The 13,441-nt window shown below is 44.4% G+C and overlaps 1 protein-coding gene and 1 non-coding gene across 2 annotated transcripts; one reads left to right on the forward strand and one right to left on the reverse strand.

Annotated features, from left to right (window-relative positions):
• The first annotated feature begins 6,210 nt into the window (after positions 1-6,210).
• On the forward strand, positions 6,211-12,849 carry B0T23DRAFT_15823 (Sec23-binding domain of Sec16-domain-containing protein). The gene is made up of 2 exons (XM_062832668.1): positions 6,211-11,882; positions 11,949-12,849. The coding sequence occupies exons 1-2, from the start codon at positions 6,299-6,301 to the stop codon at positions 12,617-12,619; spliced, it is 6,255 nt and encodes a 2,084-aa protein (XP_062696982.1). The 5' UTR covers positions 6,211-6,298; the 3' UTR covers positions 12,620-12,849.
• A 435-nt stretch (positions 12,850-13,284) lies between these two features.
• Positions 13,285-13,391, reverse strand: B0T23DRAFT_t59. The gene has a single exon. It is a non-coding gene; the product is annotated as a tRNA-Tyr (tRNA).
• Positions 13,392-13,441: the final 50 nt, after the last annotated feature.

The raw sequence follows: 13,441 nt of genomic DNA on the forward strand, positions 1-13,441 counted from the left end.
CTATAATTACAAATTATCGATAAAGTTAATAATATATTTAATAATTTCCGTTTTTACTAAATTATCTAACAATAAAATAAAATAATCTTTCTAATAATAGCAAAGTCTTTTTACTAATTCTACCTTATCTAAAGTATCGGCCTATTCCCCAATTATTATACTATATCTATTCTACTAAATATTAATATTATCTATAGTTTCTAACCCAAATACACAATTTTGCAAGGATTTTAAAATTTTAAAGATATTCCCCTTAATTTGCTAGCTCCCCATACATAACCCTAAAACCGGTACTTCCACCTCCAATACTAAAGATCGGGCTTAAATTTCAATTCTAAATAAGGCTGCTACCTTATTGTTATTTAAAGTTAGCGTTAGCGGGCCGTTTTATTTAGCCGTATTTTTTATCCGAAGTCTAAATTTTTCACTCCTAAGATAAGGCTTTCTAAAGACCTCTATTCTAGAAACTTTAATTATTAGGGTATTATAATTAATAATACATATCCGGACTATCTCAATTAAACCGGCTATCCAGTCCTATCTATAGGTATTAGAAGCCTATAATATATTTATATTTATAATATTCTATACTAGTATATTCCGGTATCTCTTCATTATTATTTTATCTCCTAATTTTTAATATTTTGCTATTCGAAGTATAAACTCGGTAGGAGAGTGCGCATCTAATAATTTATTCTTTATTATAATTTCTTCTAAATTTAACTTTACAATAATTATCGGATCTCCTCCCGCTTTAATTATCTTTAAAACGGCCAAAAAATATAATTTAATTTTCTGTAATTTTCTTTCAGCTACGGCCAATATCGATTTTTCGGGAATAAAATTCTGAATTAATAAAGATAATAGCGTTTTCTCTAACTTTAAACTAAAAATCTTTTTATATTAAAGTACCCTCAAAATAACGGAGAACTTTATTTTATTATTATTAGAGTAGCGGAGAATATTATTTATATATTCTATAAATATTAGAGTAATATATTCCATTCTCAAAGATATTCCGCCTGTCTATAATATTAATAATATTGAATTCTCTAGCTCTAAAGCCGGCTCTTTACTCCTAAAGGTTTAATTAAATAGAGCTTTATCTATCAAATTACAATTTTTCCTTAAATTGAAAGTTAAACAATAATTAAAATACCCTCCGCTTTCTTCACTACGCCTATTCTTTCTAAATAAGAATAAAACAAAATAATATTCTCCAATCCCTCTAAAATCTCCACTACCTCCTTACTTACCTCCTCTATTTTAATATCTAATACCTCCTCATTATCTTCTACTATATTTCCTCCAATAATTTCTCCTTTCTTTACCTCCGTTTTAAAACTCTCTTACTAACCCGGGGCTAATATTGCTAAATCCTTAGACTTTTCCTTTATATAAAATAGAACTTTCTTTACTGTACCCTCCTTTCTATATAATATAATATTCCTCTCTCCCTAATCCTAAATTGCTCTAACCTATAAAAACTATATTTAAAATAAAATAAAATTATAATAAGCTCCGCTTCTATATACTATCGCTATTATTCTATATATAATCCTACTAATAGCTACTTTAATTATTGCCCAATTATTAATTATATTTACTATATTGTTAATTAACGCTACCTTCTATAGCTACAAAAACTTTCTAATCTCCAATTCCAATTTCCTCGTAAATAGGATATTAATATATTCTATTATAGCCCCGCTATCTAATAAAATAAAAGACGACTTTATTCCACATACAAATCCTTCGATAAAGCCTATATTCACTTTTCCGAACTATTTAGTATCTAAATTAGTATCTACTACCTATTTCCGCCATTCTAAATTTACAATATTACACTCAATAGCCTCGAAAATACACGTTCTAACTTATTTCTTTAAAAGCTTCTTCCCTCCATTTACTCTTTAGATTATTATAATTAATTTTATAAAGTCTATTTTAATTTTTAGCGCAATGTTGAATAATTATAGTATATTAACGGGAAGGTTTATATCTGCTAAAATCCTTCCGATATTAAGAAGTTTAATACTATATTCCTTTAATCCTTTAATATACGACCGGGCGTACCTAATTCTCAAAATCTCTTTAGCCTTTTCGAAGATCTCTTTAATTTATTATCTAGTCTCCCGAATTATATTTCTAGTAATTACTAGCTAGGGTTTGTAGAATTCCTTTAGTGTTTCTATTAGGCCTACTATAATAGTCGGTAGATGTATTCGTATTGTGCCTAGAGTATTATCTCCCGTTAGAAATAGTTCCGCCGTTCTTAATTTTATAATTAATTAGAATACCGGTCCTTTACTCTACTATAATTATTTAAAAACTTTCAATGTAGGGTTTAAAGTCTTCTCTCGGTATTTTTCTTCCCGGGCTACTAGGGGCACTACTTTGGGTACTTCTACTAGGTCTCTAGGCAAATCATCTTCGCTAAAAATATCTCTTATATCGACATTTATCTCTACGCCGGTATTTTATTAAATAGATTCTACCTATTTTTCTCTTTCCTTTATTTTATTTAAAGTATTTTCTATAATTATTGCTAAATCCTAAACTATCCGTTCCTTTAATTTGTGTAGTATATTATTATATAAATTATTAAATATTCGAATATTTACTATAATATCCCTCTCGATTATAATTGTAAATTCCTACCGTATTTTTTCTTACTCTATTCTTAATATTTATATTCTTTTACTTTACGCTCTTTCCTCTAACCGGCGAATTTCGTCTAAAAATCCCTTATAATATTAGTAATTTATACGCCAGCTCGTTATTCTATATATTATTCTCTAATAGTTTTGTAGGATATTATTCGTCTATTATCCTTAGTTCTACTAAAATTAGGTTTGGGCCTACTAACTTTAGTTTTAGCTTGAATTTAAAATTATAATATTATTTATTTCTATTAACTATAGTCTTTTTCGGCGATTGGCCATCTTAATCCAATTTTCAACTCTCGGAAGTAGATATTACGAATCTATATAATTACCCTATAGGCTTATATAATTATTATACCAATATATCCTATGTAGTAATAATCTATACTTTTGTAGATTCTAAGAATTAAAAATCTTAGGTAGGGGACGGGATTGACTATTATTATAATTCCTTCTATTATAATATATTCCGGGTACTAGTATTTAATAATTACTATTTCCTCTATTATTATAGCCGGACGTCCCCGAATTATAAGCGTTATTATTAGAATTATAACCGGTATTCGAATTATAACTATTTTATCCGCTAGGGTTATAAAAATTCGTATTATAGGTTATAATTATTAAAGTCTACGGCTATTATTAATATCCTCCAATTCTAAAGTTTAGAAATTATTTAAATAATTTTACTACGTCCTTTAATTTTACTATACTATCCTCCTCCCCGTTTAATTCCTTATATACTCCTATCTCTACGCCCAATAATCTTACTGTCTTCTTTATTTCTATAAATAACGTTGTAAATTCCTTTGCTCTAAAATTTATTAATATTATATATTCTAATACTATTAGTCTATCCTCTAACCTCTATTTAATTCCTTTATTTATAACTACCACTTTTTAATTATCTCTTACTATTTTATTTAATACTACGCTAGCCGCAATAAACCTTAACTCCTTTAATTTAATTCTAATAAACAATTTCTCCGCCCTTCTAAAATATTTATTAATAAACTCCTTAAACCTTCTTTTAAATCCTACAATATTTAATATAATATTAGAGTCTATTATTATTATCTCCTATTTAACCCTCGCTACCTATATAATGCTCGCCTTCCCCGTTTTACTCTTCGTATTCAATTCAGCTTCCTACCAAACTTTTACGTTACTTCTCAATCCTTTCCGGAATTAAATCCTAAATACTGTATTTTAATTAATATTATCGATTCCGGTTAAGGCTAGGGTCGCTTCTATCTCCTTAATATATTTACTAATATTATCGGTATTTCGTTCCACAAAGTATAACTATATTAAATTAGCTATATTTATTCGTAGCCTCGCTGATAATAGATTTAATTGGGAAATAAATAGGGAACTTTCCTTTAAAGATATTAAAATATTCGATAATATTAATAATAACGCCGTCCCTATTCAATTTAATAATTATATTAATGGAATTACTATTGAGGATTCTATTAAGATTATTTAGGCGGGAACTTCTACTAGGGATACCTCTATAAATATTAGCACCGCCATTATCCCAATAAATAGTATTCCCGAATTAATTAAAAGATCTTTAATAATTTCCAGGCTAACTGGAATTTCCAGGAATAATATCGCTAATTTAACACTTTTAATATCGAAGTCTTATTAATTATTAGGTTCTAGGTTAGCGGCGTATAAATTATCTGTTGTGTATAAAGTTTTGGTGTGTACGAGGAGGTTTTGTAGATACTTTACTAAAATAAAATAAAATAAAAGAAATGTTTTAGTAATAAGGGCGCTGTAGAGGCCCTATAATTACAATACTAAAGCCCCCCGACGGGTAGTAAATAATTAGGTTGGAATATATATTTAAATTCCTAATTTGGGTCTATTTATTTACACTAAAACTTTGCTCAATAATAACCAAAATTTTAAAGGAAGTAAAAAGGTACTTCTATTCTATAACCCTAAATCCTCGGAATATAAATTTAGCCTCGCTAAAATTAAGCTATAGCATCGATCTTATCCTTCGTTTAATAAATAAAGTATTAAATTAAGGCTTTAAAATTTAGGTACTTAGGGGTAGGTCTTCCGTCCGAAGTTTTGATTTTTTATAATTAGGGATATTGAGAGTCTAGTTTAATGTTCGACTAGGATATTAAGTATTGATCGAATATAGTACTTAGGGAAGGGATCGATAATTTAATTGTTTATTCTCATCGAAAGGTATCGAGGGATGTCGGGTTTAGATAGAGGAAGGATATTATACGTAATGTTAAGTGGGGTATTAATATTATATTAGAAGGTTGGTTACGGTGACGTTCCTGGTACGTCGTGTAGTATATAAAATAATAAAGTTAAAAAGGCAATTCGTTTCGTTTTATTTAATCGATTAGATAAGGTAGAGATGAAGATTGATACTTCATGGGATAATCCGGTATTGTCCACCATAAAAAGTAATAATTTCTCATTAGTTAGAAGTTGGTTAAAGAGAAGAAAAAGGAAAAGATCCCCGAACCCCACTCGAGCTAGCCTTAAGTAGGTGAAGAAAGATGTAAACAGTACGTGACCAGAAAGAGTGGGTCACAGTACCCATCGATAACAGGCTCCCTCCCCGGCCGGGTGCGTCTAGGTTTGTGCAGTGGCTGTGATGATGCTAGAGGGACTGAGCGCGCTTATCTGTTAAAGCAGTACCTACCGGTATCCAGCGAATTCACCTAAATAACTGAGTATATTCTCAACGCTCGGACAGGCCGATAAGGTATACTACAAAGCTTCCCCATCCATGTAACAACCTAAGGACAGCTGTTGTAACGTTTTTTGTTAGAGATCCCCGCGCATTCCCCGCCATCCATATATCAGACCGCCTAAATGTACTGCCTAGGTATGTATCTACTGTTGTGTAGACAGGGCAGCAGTCAACCTTCTGCAACCTCTGTGACTTGATTTCCGCGGATTTTCCCAGGAATCTTCCGACGCCTCCATCGTCACAGTCTTGGATCTTGACAAGTTGCAACAACTGAACTTGGCCTTGCATTGTTCTGCAGTTGCGCAGTCTCATACTATGATCCTTTCCCACGTGTGATCGACCATTCCATCCCAACGTTTCCCAGATCTGTACCTAGTAACAAACAGGACGACAGCATTGCCCTCTTTCCTGTCATTGACGAAATTTAGCCGGCGTTAGACCTTCTTGCTCATGTTGACAGCCATGATCTGCTGTTGAACCTACTTGTACAAGTTAGTCGTCCCTTTTGCTTGCCCCTATTCCCATTCGACAATTGCGCACTCTGGGCCTGCTGAACAGGGGTTGTCTTGTCCGTCCGCAGTCCTCTGAGGCTCCTCAACAGGGCAGCCCGGGTCCGCTCCCCATTCAATCCCGTCGCCAATCGCCGTTCGGTTCGTTACGCGATCAAGCGATCCCGTCGAGTTTCGCCCCATCCTGGACTTCCCACTTCTGCTGTTTGTAGCTAGCTCCTGGCCAACAACAAATACTACTACCCTTTCTCCATCTTCAAATATTCCCACCTTCTCTCCCCTTCTTCATGTACTAATCTTACTTATTATATACAGTAATTCTTTCTTTTTCGTGTTTTTGCGCGCCCATACAGCGTCCCCAGCTGTATCGCGCCATCTAATCGCCCGCCATGGCTTCATGGAACCCGGCATTCATGCCAAAATCGGCCGCCGACCTCCCGGCCCCCTTGCCGACTGATAACACCGTCGCCGACACAACAGATCATGCGAACCGTGTAGCCCAAGATGGCTCCGACTTCTGGGGAATTGATGGAGGAGAAGAGGACGTGCCCGCCCAGAATGGCGCCTCTGACTCCTGGTTTCCCGACTATGGAACAGGCAATCATACGACACTACCCGCGACTGATGCGCAAGCTACGAGCCAAATAACCAGTGAAACTGATACCAACACCCCCGATACCGCTACCGAACAGACAGAGACCGCACATGTAACTACAGAAGATGCTGAAGCTGTCGAGCCAGCTCCCACTCAGACGGACGAAGCTCCCGAGCCCATCGCAGAGAACGCGCAAACTACCAAGGCCGTCCCAGAAGACGCTGCCACCGCCGACCTCGCCCCCGAACATGCTGAGCCTACCGATGCTACTACTACTGAAAAGGCCGATACAGACGAACCATCGGATGTCGCTTCCAAGCACACGAGTACTATGTCCTTCACTCGAACCATCCCCCATGAGCCGAGCTGGAGCGATGACGGCGATCCTGAGTGGAACCTCGCGCGAGCGGATACGGATCCCTTCAAGTTCTTGCCATCGAGCGACCGAACCAACTCTTTTCCTCCTGTTCCTCCCTTGGAACAACACGAGCAACAGCAGGAAGAGCAGCAAGAAAATCAGCAGGTACAGCAGGTGGAGCAGCAGCAGCAACCTCAAACCGAGCCTCATTTGGAGCAGTTACCAATCGTCCAGCCCCAGGTTGCGAATTTCCTTGGTGATGGCGATGAGGTGGAGGTACAGGGCGATGATGGGTTCTTCAGCCAGCTGTCTGAGGCACAGAACGATGGATTTGATCAGTTTGGCGCCCAAGACGAAAACAATTCTCAGCAGTACATGGGTGGTGACCTAGGTGCTAAGGCCACTGAGGCGCTTGATGCCCGTTTCGAAGAAGGTGTTCCCCTGATCGCACATGATGGAAACACGACAGCCGAGCGGGAAGATACAAAGGACCTATTCGGGGGAGAGGATGCCAATGATGAGGACGACTTTTTCAGCCAGGTTCAGCAAGGGACCGCCAACCAAACTGAATTTGAGGCGCAGCCGCTTGAACGCAAGTCGACGATGCAAGTACTGGGCGCTATGGACATGGGCTCCGTGCAGCCAAACTTCCCACCAGTGGAAGAGCAGCCCGAGAAAGAGGCCGATGCCACGGTAGAGACGCAAACCCACGACCATCCCGAGACAACGAGTGCAGATCTGAACACAGGTGAAGGTCACGAGGAACAGAAGCCAGCAGGCGAAGATGTTGAGGCCAAGTGGAAGGAACTGTTTGCTGACGATGAAGAGGACACCCTATCGCTTCTTGATGATTCCACAGAGGCGTCGAATGAGATCAAGGAGAAGGAGATTGACCCGGCTGCGTTCTTTGGGAGTGATGATGAGGGCTTTCTCGACGATTCGGAGGAGTTTCCAACAATGGAGGAAACAACCCAGCCCTCAGCGCCTAGCGTAGCTGGCTCCAACACCACGACAACCCCTACCACCCGGTACATGCCTCAGACCCAAACTCCAAGCCTGAGTCTGAGTGGAGCTCCGAATCCCTATGCCCCGACTGCACCACCCCTAACTTCGGCGCCGTCAAATCCTTACTTCCCTGCCGCACCCAGCACGGTTGCGCAGACGCCGTCTGTTACGCCCTTTGGCGCCCCTGTCTCGGCTCCCCCTCCAAGCGGGAGATTTGGATACGGCGCGGTCCCTCCGCCACAGATTGAGAGGAAAGCCCAAAGCTTCGTCGACAAGAAGGGCGGCTACCAGTCACCGTACGACCTTCCTATGGAGGTAGTCAAGGTCAAGAAGCGCCCAAGTACGGCAACTCTTAACAAACCTGTGACAGCACCGGCCGCTCCACCGCCTTCCAAAAGCGCTACTCACCTGCCTCCTCCACCTCCCACCTCTGTCCCACACTCATCTCAGCCTGGTGTCAAGCCACCACCGCCTCGTGGTGAAGCCAAGCCGAAGGACAAGTTCTTTGAGGAGCTTCCTGTAGTCACAAAGGCGCGCCCAGCTTCTCGAAATACGATGGGTACCGCATCGCCGGCACAGTCTAGCCCATACGGCCCACCGCCCTCGGCTGGCCCACCTTCTATCGCCTCGCAGCCACCAGTACCTGGAATGCCGTCTGCCATGGGATCTGTTCCCAACTCTTCCTTTACCCAGCATGCGGAGATTCCCAACTTGGTTGCGCCGCCACGTGTCAACCCTTACGCTTCGATACAGTCCAGCACTACGAGCCTTGCTCCCGCTGTTCCTGCCCCGGCTTCAAGTCGTTATTCCCCAGCGCCTTCCAGTGGGTCACAGCTCAGCACTCCCGTCCCACCTGCTGCGGCAAGCCGTTACTCTCCCGCCCCGCCAGCTTCTCGGCCAACGAGTTCGGGTTATACTCCGACTACTTCGGTGCCACCGGTTCTGCCACCGGTTTTGCCGCATCAACCCCGTACCTCAAGTCCGCTAGCACATTTCGAGTCCAGGCCTCTTGTTTCTAGCCATGCAGAAAGTGGCCTGGCGGAAAAGCGGAGCAGCAACTCGTTGTACGACTTGCGACTGCAGAGAGTGCCTTCTCTACCTCCGACTCAGGAGGTGGAAGAAGAAGGCCCCATGCAGGGTATGGTATCCCCCAACCAAGTCCCGGCATCCCACCAGACCTCTCCTACGGCGTCAAGACATGGCGCTGTGCCTCACCGCTCTAGAAGGACACCGCCTCCGCAGTCTCTAACTGTGCAGCCGGTGACGTCCCCTCAGAGGGCGGCATACAGCTATCAACCTGCGGCTAGTGCTCCATCTCACGAATTCGCGCCACCGCCTCGATCGCAGACTCAATCCCCTGGTGCCCTCTATGGGAACAGAAATGTAAAGCCCATTGAACCGATCCCTCGTCCTTCGTCGGTCACTGACGCGACTTCGCCGCGGGCTGCGTTGTATTCTCCCATTACTATGCAACCCAGTTCCACTTTCCCCCCCATTTCTACGACTACCTCGCGGCCGCGTGGTAACACTCAGAATTTCAACCTCGTTCCCCCGACAGATGGTAGAGAACATGATCCCCTACAGAGATGGCGTGGTGTTCCTCTCATTTCCTGGGGCGTTGGTGGAGCTCTGGTAACAATGTTCCCCAAGAACGTGCCACGATATGGCATGGGCCAAACGGCCCCCATGGTTATTCGTAGCCCAGGAGAAGTCAAGGTCAAGAGCATGAAGGACATAGAGCCAATGGAGGAGCGCTTGGCCAAATTCCCTGGGCCTCTCAAGGGGAAGTCGAAGAAGAAGGAGACCATTGCCTGGTTAACAAACGGAATTGAGATGCTGGAGAGGACTGTGCCACATAACCTGTCTCATCAGCTCAACCCGTCTCACGATGACAAGCGGACAACAGAGAGACTCTTGCTTTGGAAGATTCTGAGGGTCTTCGTCGAGCATGATGGCGTGTTGGAAGGAAACCCGACCGTTAACCAAGCTGTGCGCGAAATCCTGTACCCGGAGGCTTCAACCATTGGTGGTCAGCCTGAGTTCACAAATGCTCTGAACCCATCAGGATTGGGCAATTCTGCCACGACTTCACTACAAGCCGACTCGGTTGATTCTTCCGCTGTTGAGCAGATCCGCAACCACCTCATCAGTGGCGACAATGAGAAGGCCGTGTGGGCTGCGGTCGATAAGCGGCTTTGGGGCCATGCCTTCCTGCTGGCCAACGCCCTTAACCCTGACCTCTATAAGCGGGTCGCTCAAGAATTTGTGAAGAACGAGGTAAATTCCACCGGTCATAATAATGAGTCGCTTGCTGCTCTTTATGATGTCCTCTCTGGAAACCACGAAGAAAGCGTGGACGAGCTGGTGCCCGCCCATGCCCGTGCTGGTCTTCAGCTAGTGGCCAAAAATTCCTCTTCTGGTCCCTCCAAGGACGCCATGGGTGGTCTTGATAAGTGGCGCGAAACCCTCTCCCTGATCCTCAGCAACAGGACTGCTGATGATGCCAGAGCCATTAACTTTTTGGGCAATTTGCTATCAGGCTATGGAAGAGCCGAGGCGGCTCATATTTGCTTCTTGTTTGCCAGAAGTCAAACCATCTTCGGTGGCTTGGACAACCCGAACTCTAACTTCGTTCTTGTTGGGTCTGACCATAGGCGACAGGCGGACCATTTCGCAAAGGAGATAGAGCCTCTTTTGTTGAGCGAGGTTTATGAGTACGGCCAGAGCCTTGCTGGTGGTACCGTGCCCGTCAGCAATCCTCACTTGGCAGCGTACAAGCTTCAGCACGCATACGCCCTGGCCGAGTATGGCTTTAGAGACAAGGCCCTTCAATACTGCGAGGCTATCACGGCTGCGATCACCGCGCAGACGAAGCGCTCTCCTTATTACCATCCCATCCTTGAGGCCTATGTCGATGACTTGATGAAGCGATTGAAGCAGGCACCCAAGGAGGAATCAAACTCGTGGATCCCGAAGCCTAGCATGAATAAGGTATCTGATTCCATGTGGAATCGGTTCAACAAGTTTGTCGCTGGAGATGACAACGAGGATGGCAGTAAGGGCTCACCTGACGCTGCGGGAGAATCTGGTCCCTTTGCACGAATCGCCGGAGGAACCCCGACTATCAGTCGCTCGCCCTCTGTCAACAATCTTGAGACCTTTGGCGCGACCATCCCCAGCTATGGCATGCCTAGTGCTCCCGTGACGAACGGTCCTAATATGTTCTCTCCTCCTCCTCCTACACGGACGGCTTCACGCTACGCACCAGGCGCTCCTCAACCATCGACTCCGAACTATAACCCCTATGAGACAAACTCTCCATATGCGCCTCGCTCATCAATGGAACGGGCCTCAGGCGAGTACAGCAGAAGTTCAGTTGAGCTTCCGCGTCAGTCTTTGGACTCTCAGCGGGGTTATTCACACAGCAGCTATGCTCCCAACCGTACATCTTCGCCTGCTCAGCCATATACACCTTACGGCACGACGCCACAGGAATCATCCTACTCTCTGCATAACATGCAGCCTCAGCAAAGTTTGACATCCCCAGCGGCTACTACTTCTGGTTATCAACCCTTCACTCCACAAAACAACGTCTCGGCAAATGATGAGCCCTCTAACGAACCCCCTTCGGCCCCGTCAACTGGCTACCAGCCGCCGTCGTACGGATATGAGCCTCCGTCATTCACCCCTTACGAGGCGCCGGCGACCAATGACGAGGAGGAGGGCGCCTCCAAGGAGAATGGTGACTCTAACCAGGGTGGCGAAGGTGTCAACACCTTTGAGCCCCCTTCATTCCAGCCATATAGCTATGAGCCGCCTTCTTACGAACCCGACACCCCACCTTCGAAAGATGACGATGAATCTGAGGAAGAAAAGCCCAAGCCGAAGAAGAAGGGCCCTATGTATGATGACGATGACGATGATTTCCCCGCGGCGCCGAAGCCTGCCGGCAAGTCCAAGGCTGAAATTGACCGGGAGAACGAGGAAATGGTCCGTCGGATCGCCGAAGAAGAAGGTTAGTACCATTAGTCCCACCTACATAGCATCTTCAACCCCCACGTATCACTAACATCACTCCCAGCCAAACGCGCCGCAGAAGCCAAAGCCACCAAGAAGGGTTGGGGCTTCACCAGCTGGTTCGCAAAGAAGGAGGCTGCCGCCGCCGATGCCAACGCCGCCGGAAGCAGCCCCGGCAAGCCCATCCGTGCCAAGCTCGGCGAGGCGAACTCGTTCTACTACGACCCCGAGCAAAAGCGCTGGATCAACAAGAACGCCAGTCCCGAAGACCAAGCCGCCAAGAAATCCACGCCGCCACCGCCCAAGGGCGGCATCCCCCGCTCATCCGCCTCCAGCCCTGCTCCTCCCATGGGTATGGGCGTGGGCGGCGGTAGCGCGCCCAACACCCCCGGCCGCGCCAGCGCCCCGCCTACTGGTCCGCCTAGACCGGCGGCGCTCATGCCTTCGGCGTCGGAGAATAACGTTGGCTCTGGTCCACCTAGCGCTGTTGGACCGCTGAGTCCCAGTGGAAGTAACGGGCCCCCTAGTGCGGGCTTGCTGTCCCCTGGCATGGGTCCGGCGGCGATGCAGCGCCCGGCCTCGGCGAGCACGAGCGCGCCCCCTGCTGGTACTAGTAAGCCTTTGAGCGCGACGAGTAGTATTGATGATTTGTTGGGGGCGGCGGTACCGAGGAAGAGGGGAGAGGCCAAGAAGCCGAGGAAGGCGGCTAGGTATGTGGATGTTATGCAGAAGTAGGGGGGCCCGGTGTGAATGAGTTAAGGGATGTGGGAATGAGTCGGTGTGTATAAAGGTTGGGTCTTGTGAGATTGGATTGGACTGTTTCTAATGCAGAGTGTATGTATGTATGTATGTATGTACGTAATGAATGGCGAAAGGGGGACGATAAGTGCAAGTTGGTGGTTTTCCACGGTTTTTTTTTGAAGTCGAGGATGGAGAAATGCAATCTGTATTCCTAAAGCCAATTGTCTACTTCTTTGCCTACATCCCACAGCTGTATTGTCAATTTCGGTCTCTCAGCTCCAGCTATGCAATTGACTAATTCCCGTACAAGTTTGATGATGTTTGGTCGAGATCACAATTCGAGGTCGAGATGGTGGGTGGGTCTTGGCAAACAAGGGGTAGAACTACCTCTAAGTGGTCAGAAAGGGGTTTTGTTTACATCAGAACGCAAGTGAGCAAAGTCGCAGACACTCCGTCATTCGCATTTAAATACGTTCCAAACGGAAGGAGTATTCGTTGAGACAACACAAACATAGGCAAAACAACAAGAAATTTTCCACGGCAAACTTTCCTTTTTTGTTAAAAAAAAAAAAAAGAAAAGAAAAAGAAGAAAAAAAGAAAGAAGAAGAAAAAAAGAAAGAAGAAGAAAAAAAAAAAAAAAAGGGAAGAAGAAAAAAAAATGGCCCGCACCGGAGTCGAACCGGTAACTTGCAGTTTACTTGGTAATAGCTCACGAAGAGCTTTCTCGCATTACTCCCGAGTGTGTTACCCATTACACCAACGGACCACGGGAGATGAGGGGTGGTGAGGTGGGTTATATAGCAAGGGGACGGTTAT

Source organism: Neurospora hispaniola (genome assembly GCF_033458365.1).
Source record: "Neurospora hispaniola strain FGSC 10403 chromosome Unknown B0T23scaffold_1, whole genome shotgun sequence".
Taxonomy (NCBI): Eukaryota; Fungi; Ascomycota; class Sordariomycetes; order Sordariales; family Sordariaceae; genus Neurospora; species Neurospora hispaniola.